Here is a 7,599-nt window from a genome sequence, read left to right as displayed (position 1 = left end):
TCATCTTTGGAACCCCACCCCACCCCATTCTCCCAGTACCATCTCCCCTCCTTTTTAACATCTGGTTACCAGAATAATTTCCCTTCTATCAACCCCCAAGCCACAATTTTTGATGTTACTGAAGAAGAATAGGAAACCACACTGGCAGCAACGAAAGGGAAACAAAATCCAATCTGGCAGCTCTGGGGGAAAAGCGAAGACACAACAAGCCCTAGAGGAGGGGAGTATCCCAGGGTGGGGGGGGAAGGGGAGGAGAAGGGGCAGGAGGGAGGAGGAAGAGGAGGAGGAAAGGAGGCCTGTCCCTTTAAGGGGATTGGCTGTCAATCAGAAAGCCCTTTTCTTTGCTGGAGAAGAGGACAAAGATATTCAGAGTGAAAAAGTAAAGGGCTGAGGAAGGAGAGGAGAGAGCAGCCAGGATTCTTCTCGCTGAACCAAGTCAGCCCCAAAGCGGGAGAAGCAGCCAACCCTAGTTGGAGTCCGGAGTCCCAAAGCCATGGGTGAGTTTGCCAAGAACTTTAGTCACAGACACTGAAAGGACGAACTAGTCAGGAACTCCGGGCAGGTCGGGGGTGCCCTCGGGGTTTTTAATTCTGGGACCGAAGCATTGGGTTTCTAGTGATTCTGAGGTCAGAACATTTGCTTTTGTGTATTAGTGACTCCCTTCCGTGACGGTGAGGGATGCATGCTGCCTTCTCAGCCCCCCTTCCAGGAGCCTCCTGGAGAGAGTTCTCCAGCCCATGAGGACACATTTGCTGTTCTCCCTCTGCCTGTCTACGTTTGTCTCCATCTTCTTCCTTCTCCATCACTCTAAGACCTTAGTAGTGCTTGGGCCTCTCTTTCCCCTCTCTTCTGGTGCTGCACAGAGCATGGCCCCTCCTGTGGTACCAGGCTCAGAGCCTGTTGGAAGCTGTCCCTCAGCTGCTGGTGTCCGTCATCTCTTCATGGCTCAGTAGATTAAAGGACCAGAGGCTTTGATGCCACGTCCCAGCCCCACCGAGAAGCCTGGGGGTGCTGTCCTCTGGCACCTTCCCTCCTAATCAGGGGCTTTGGAGTACAGCTATCCCAGCCCATCTGGCAACCATGGTGTCCTCCAGCAGAGAGTGCACTTTGCTCCTGGACAAATGCAGGCTTTGCCTGCAAATCTCAATCGCTTCCTATAGGAAGGATGTTCTGTTCACACACAGCTCCAGTGAGCCTCTGGTCCCCAGACTTCTGCTACACATAAGGGTCTCAGTAAGATGGACATCTGTATCCTTCCTAGTCCTTCCTGCAGGATGGCAAGACAGGGAACAAACATTTAGATAGTGCCTACTATGTTCCAGGCAATGTGCTAAGTGCTGATTTACAAACGTGACCTTGTTTGAGCCTCACAACAGCCCTGGGACTATCCCTGTTTTACAGACAAGAAAATGGAGACAGGCAGAGGAAAGGTGACTCTCCCAGGGTCACACAGCTAGTAAGTGTCTGAAGCTGGATTTGAACTCAGGTCTTCCTAACTCCAGGCCCAGTGCTCTATCCATTGAGCCACCTAGTTATCTCAGTGAACAAAGGCATCTTTTGTCAGATCTTGTTCTGGTAGTGGGGTGTAATAGAAAGAGAACTGGAAGAGGAGTCAGGAGCCCCCAATTCTGTCACTTGTTAACTGTGTCATTTTGACCAAGTCACTCAGTGGCCTCCTGTAAAAGGAAGTGTTTGGATGTCCTGATGTCTAAGGTCCTTTACTGCCTCAGATCTCTGCCCTGGCTTCCCCTAGCTGTAAAATTAAGGAATTAGCTTAGATGCCCTTTCAGCCCCATGGCATGGGATGGTGGAAATCAGACTGGAGTTAAGGAGGACTAGGGTTGAATCCCACTTCTGACACCCTGGGCAAACCCCTTAACTTCCCTGAGCCTTAGTTTTCTCCTCTGCACAGTGGGGCTAATAATGGCACCTCCCTCCCAGAGTTGTTGTGAGATTCAAGAGAGCTGATTGCGTAAAAGTGTTTTGCCAACCTTAAGATGCTGCCTGAATGTGGGCTATGATGATTCTTAGGCACCATATTGCTTCTACCCGGACATCAGTTTCCTCACCTAGAAAATGGAGGTGATAATCATTGCTCTGCCCCCTTAATAGGGTTACCAATAGTCTTATACAAGGCAGTGAATGGGAAAGTTCCTTAAAAGCTATATTCTACAAGCACATGAAGGCTTGACTTCGAGACTGACTCTGACTTCTTGGGATGGTTGAGCCCTTCCAGAACAAGCTCTTGGAGTACTCTAGGTGTTGTGTCAGAAACATGTGGTCACCATAGGAAGGTCAGTCTGGGGAAACATCCTCTGGAGACAGTGGGATGCCAGGCTCTAGTTCTGGGAGATACCAAGGCCTTTCCATGTAGGCTAGGGAAGAGGGTGCAGGCTAAGTGGCGAGTGGCTCAGGCTCCAGATGAGAAGGGATGAGGGTGAAAAGAGGAGTGAAACAGGGTGAGATGCAGTGCCTTCCTGCCAGCCAGGCTCTGGCTTTCAATTTCAGCAGGACAGGATGGCCTCAGATGGATGGTGCTGCCAAAAGGAGGAACGAAGCATACTGGAGCCAGGCTCAGAAACGGGCCGTATTCATCGACTCCCACCTATTAGGTAGAATATGAGACCCGCTGAGACGAGGCCACCTCACGGTGGCTCATGGGGCTGTGGCCCCAACAAGCTTGTAACCATGACATTGATGAATGCTGTAGAGTCTGCCCCGGCCCCCAAGAGGGCTGCAGGGATGGGGCTTGGGGAAGCATTAAAGACAGGTCCATATGATTTGGTTTTGGTGGGGGACATTGATAAGAGCAATGGGACAGAAAAAACCCAGATTCTATTTTTTGGTAACTAATCACCCCTTTTGGAGCAACAAAACTTTGGCTCCTGTTGTCTGAGAACAGTGGCTGTTACCCTGGTAACCAGACATCTTCTGCTTCCCTTGAGGAACTGCTGTTTACTGAGGGAGAAGTTTGGACTGCCTCAGTGTGTGTGCTGGGGAGCTCAGGAGAAGAGTCTGAAGGACAGGGCTCATGGCTCAGCCCAGCAGCCTAGACCGCCAGGGGACAAACTGAGCTCAATTAGCAACCCTGAGGTTACTCGGGTGATTATCAAGGAGCATGTTCTTACTTCACATGACATAGCAGACTATGTGTTTGGGAGACCCTTTTGTCCCTCCTCTACCCTCCCCCTCCCCAAAGCTTGGTGAGCAATGAGCTTTGGTATAGGCACCAGAAAGAGCAGGGGTGGGGGAGGAATCTCATCCAGGAAGGGAGGGAGGAGCCATGGAATGAGAGTCAGAGAACTGACCTCGTGGCATTTTGGGTAGGTCACTCCCCTTCTTGGCTTTAGATTCCCCATCTGAATGAGAGCATTGGACTAGAATGATGTTTTCACACTCTACGTTCTATGGTCCTATGAGGCAGGAAACAGAAAATTGTTTGCCTTTCTGGAGGGAATGGCAGCCAGAAACCCGGTGCTTCTAGATTTTTGGGGGGCAAGGGAGGGTGGAACCGGGGATGGGGACTTGGGTCCTGGACCCAAACCTATTGGGAATGGAGCCTGTTCCAAGGATGGCATGCAGCCTTCCCTCTCTACAGAGGAGGAAACAGGTTCATAGATATGAGGGGATTGGGCCAGGGCCTCCCAGGTAAACAGTTCCAGAGCAGATAGGTTTGGCCGATCATTCTGTGGACCATCTTCTTACTTCTGCCTTGCAACCATGGTGCTCAAGGAATGGCAGAATGGTCCAAATGCTGCTGCCCCAAAAGGAGACAGACAGGTTTCCTCTAGCGGTCATCCAATGGCAGAACTTCAAGTGCTATGGATGATCTGGTCCAACTGTCTTATTTACCAATGAGAAGGCCTAAGACTCCGAGAAGGAGGAAGGGACTTGGTTAAGCTTCCTTGCCTAGCTAGCTGACCTCATGCACCTGCCACACTTTATCCCAGGCCAGATCCCCTCACAGCAGATTGCCTCAGGGCTCACACACCTTCCTCTCCCCCAAGCTGGCTTTGGAAGCCTCACCTATTGGTCCACGGAGCCTGAATGAGGTACAAAGGCAGCAAATGAGGAAGGAGCAAAGATGTGGAATAGGGAAGGAAGCCAGCTCACAGATGAGGCTTTGTTCAACTGTGCTCATCTTGCCAGTTAGGGTCATTGTTTATCTGTCTTTTCCTGCTGTTTGTTATTTCAGTCCTAGAACCCACCCACCAAACCTCATACATCTCCAGTACCAGTCACGGCTGCTCTGGTGTCTTGGACCTGTCAGTTGCCATAAGCCCCTATCAAGGAGGGCTCTGTTGACAAGGGCAGGGCTTAGAGCTTGGCACTCAGTGGAGGGGGCAGGACAGGCTCCACATCTGAGGCTTAGAGATGAGGAGAGCTTCTCTCTTAATGGAGCCCTCTGCGTCATTTAGGGTATCTCTCTCTCCCCTCTTGTCAGAGTAAAGGGATAGGCTAGGAGTTATGGAGGGCTATCTTTTGCTGTTCTTGCCTTCTCATCCTCTGATGATCCCCTAAATTGCCGATGGATTTTCACCCTTGAACCACTCATGAAGGGAACAAAGACTTGGGAAGCTAGTTTCTGGCAAAGACAATGGCTTTAGGTGGGATCCCGTTCTTGCAGTTTGGCATTGGTCTGAAGGAGAGTTCTCAAGCCCCTGGCAACTCCAACTGGTAACATCCCAGTGACTGCTGGAGCCCTCATAGAGGAGAAAGTGCTTCAGGTCCAGTGATGGCTTACTCTGCATCAGACCAAGTGGTTGAGCCCACTTAGAGAGTTCACCAAGAATGACCTCCAGCCAGCACTGAGCTGCCCAGAACCTTTTTGAATCAGCAAATGTCTTATGCTGTCCTTTGATGTTTTCACAGGTTTTAGTCTAGCTGGAGAGACAGGATCACCAGAATCCAGAATCTTAGAGCTGGAAGGGACCTCAGAGGTCACCAAGTCTAATCTCCTCATTTTCCAGTTGAGGAAACTATCAAGTGACTTGTCTAAGGTCACACAAGGTAGTAAGTGGCAGAGCCAGTTCATTGGCCTCCAAGTCTAGCACTCTTCCCACTCTACCACAATGGCTTCCCAAGACTATCAGCTCCTTGAGGGCAGGCACCATTTATTTTCTTCATGGCTTCTTGTCTGAACCTTCTCAGCTGTTACCATTTTCACCACAGCACATTTAAATCTGGCCCTAAAGTTTGCAAAGGATTTTTCTTAAATGACGTTATGATGTAAGTAATAGTTCTTTATCCCCAGATGTTGCCATGTAGTGGAAAAGTGTGGGGCACTGGGAATCAGGAAAGACTTAGGTTGAAATTCCATCTCTAGAACTCCTTAGTTGAATGACCTTAGGGAAGTCATTTTATCCTTCTGAGCCTCAGTTTCCTCATCTGTAAAATGGGAATAATAATGCCTGAAGTATATCAGTAGTTGAAGGTTTTACTGTATTATCCTGAGGAGTCTGGTGATATGACATCTCTCGGCGGATGTAGAATAGTTTCTCCGGAAAGTTCTGAAGGCCAATGTGTTCTTGACAACAAAAGATTCTGAAATGGGGAACATGTGCCTCTCCTAGACACAAACAAACCACTTGGCTTTTCGCACTGCAAATATTGACACGTGTTTATTGGATCTCATCTAACCAGCCTACATAAGGAGAACCCATGTCAGCCTTAGCTGGAAGGGGACCTAGGGTTGCCGCGTGCATTCCCCAGGGCCGGGATTCCACATACCCTGTGGGCTCTGAGGTCTGGCAACATATCTAGGGCCTGGCTACTGGGGCTGGTCCGCATGCTCTAAGATTCTGGGGCCCAGATTCCTTCAGCAACATCGATGCCAGTAGAGTAACTAAACCCTCTGCCTCCACCTGGGTTTGTTTTCATTACTTCCTTTTAATTTTCATACTATGAATTAGTTGCTTTCGAGGGTGCTTTGGGGCTGCTTGCCCCAGAAGACAAAGTTGCCTATTATGGCTCTGCAGACTTGCACTGAGAATGCTGTTGGAACAAATGGCCTTGTTGCAAACAATGATTTCCACTTGTCCACTGGTCCTGGTGCTGTCCCTGATCCTGGTGCTGATTCCAGTGCTAATGACTGGTCTGTGTCTGTCTTTAGTTGAGTTTCCATATTATTGAGGAGCTGTTTCTGGCTAAGAAGCAATAGATTTACCCAGGGCTGTTTATCTTAGCCTTGACATTAGATTTTTTTTTTGCTGAAACTTCTGCTTTCTCTCTCCCTTTGTTTTGAGCTGCAAATGAGGAACCAAGAAAGGTATGCTAAGGTGTTTGAGGTCGAGGGAAACGAAGGATTAAAGCATAGAGAAGCAGTTGGCAAGTCAAGCACCTCCCTTCCCTACTCCCAGTTCAGCCTTTGCTGGAACATCCCAAAAGAAAGTCTTGACTATTTGGAGGAGCATGTACATGCAGAACAAATGTGATAGGTTGGGGTGGGGGTGCAGAGCTTTGGTCCCACTGGCTTTTACTATGTGGGCCTGCCCTATTTGGGGCAGCCTGGGCAAGGGCTGATGGTTGCCGTGGGTGGCACCCTTAACCCTCCATTCACCACAGAGTCCTTCCTTTGTTGCCTATCCCTCCTCCCACCCTCAATCCTAAGGAGGCAGGAGAGAGGTGGCCCTGGTACAATAAAGCTCCTTTGTCCTGGAAATTGTGGAATGCTCTGTTTAAGTGCTGACCTTGTGCCAGGGTGAGAAGGGAGCAGGGGGGTCACTGGCCCCTCCTAGAATTGAAGGGCCCTTCTTTAGGAGAAGAAATCAGGATGAGAGAGAATAGGGAGGAAGAGCTAGAGTTGGAGACACAGAAGGAAAACATCCAGGCTGTCTACCTCCAAATTGCCTTTTCTCTTAAATCAGAACAAAAAAAGGATTAGGACTGCTTGGGAATAAGGAGTGTGCCTTTCTTTTACCCCCAAAGGCAGAAGATTCATTTTAGGGGTCGTACTAAGAGGCACCATCTCTCTGTCACTTTTACATGTTGTGTAGGCAAGTAAAGACCCAGGCCTGTCAAAGCTCTCTTTTGCAAAGTTCTCACTGAGTAAACTTGGCCTCCACTCTCAGCTACACAGCACTGCTACTGACACCATTCAGACCCCACTGGAGTTCTATGGTCAATTTGGGTACCACATCTTAGAAGTGTCACTAGCAACCTAGACCATGGCCAAAGGAGGAAAGCCAGAAGGGTAAGGACACACAGGCCATAGAAGAACTGGTCAAATAGTTAAATGAACTGGGAATGTTTAGCCTGGAAAATGGGAGGCTTGATGGGTGGAGTGAGCACAACAGCTGTCACATGGAAGAGGGAGAAGAATTGGATTGTTAAAAAATATTTTGTTTTATTTTAACATTGCTATAAAAAAGGACTTGCCTCCCTCGGCACTTCACCCTCCCTCCAACTGAGAAGTATACAGTTGAGCAAAGCAGACTGTAATGTAATACCAAGCAAAGGCAACTTCCCAGGTTCAAAATACCAGCATAGGTGCTCTCTATTTTATTCAGTAACAAACCCAGAACAGAGAAGATCAAAACATGACATCATTCAAAATACAGTATTTACTAAGTATGATTAAATAATCTCCAAGTACTACCC

At 48.8% G+C, this 7,599-nt stretch overlaps 1 protein-coding gene across 2 annotated transcripts in view; it reads left to right on the top strand.

The window, feature by feature from the left end:
- The first annotated feature begins 312 nt into the window (after positions 1-312).
- Positions 313-7,599, top strand: part of PLP1 (proteolipid protein 1) — a 22,311-nt gene continuing 15,024 nt past the window's right edge. Inside the window, exon 1 of one of the 2 annotated variants that reach the window (XM_069065232.1) lies at positions 313-497. In XM_069065232.1, the coding sequence (XP_068921333.1) occupies positions 494-497 (4 nt within the window). In that variant the 5' untranslated portion in view covers positions 313-493. The remainder of the gene's footprint in view (positions 498-7,599) is intronic. The other variant, XM_069065233.1, reaches the window with a different exon arrangement.

This window comes from Petaurus breviceps, unplaced genomic scaffold (genome assembly GCF_028583685.1).
Source record: "Petaurus breviceps papuanus isolate PSGF00001 unplaced genomic scaffold, PetGlider_PUasm1.0 90681, whole genome shotgun sequence".
NCBI lineage: Eukaryota > Metazoa > Chordata > Mammalia > Diprotodontia > Petauridae > Petaurus > Petaurus breviceps.
Note: the sequence above shows the minus strand (reverse complement) of the source record. Positions and strands in the feature narration are given on the sequence as shown.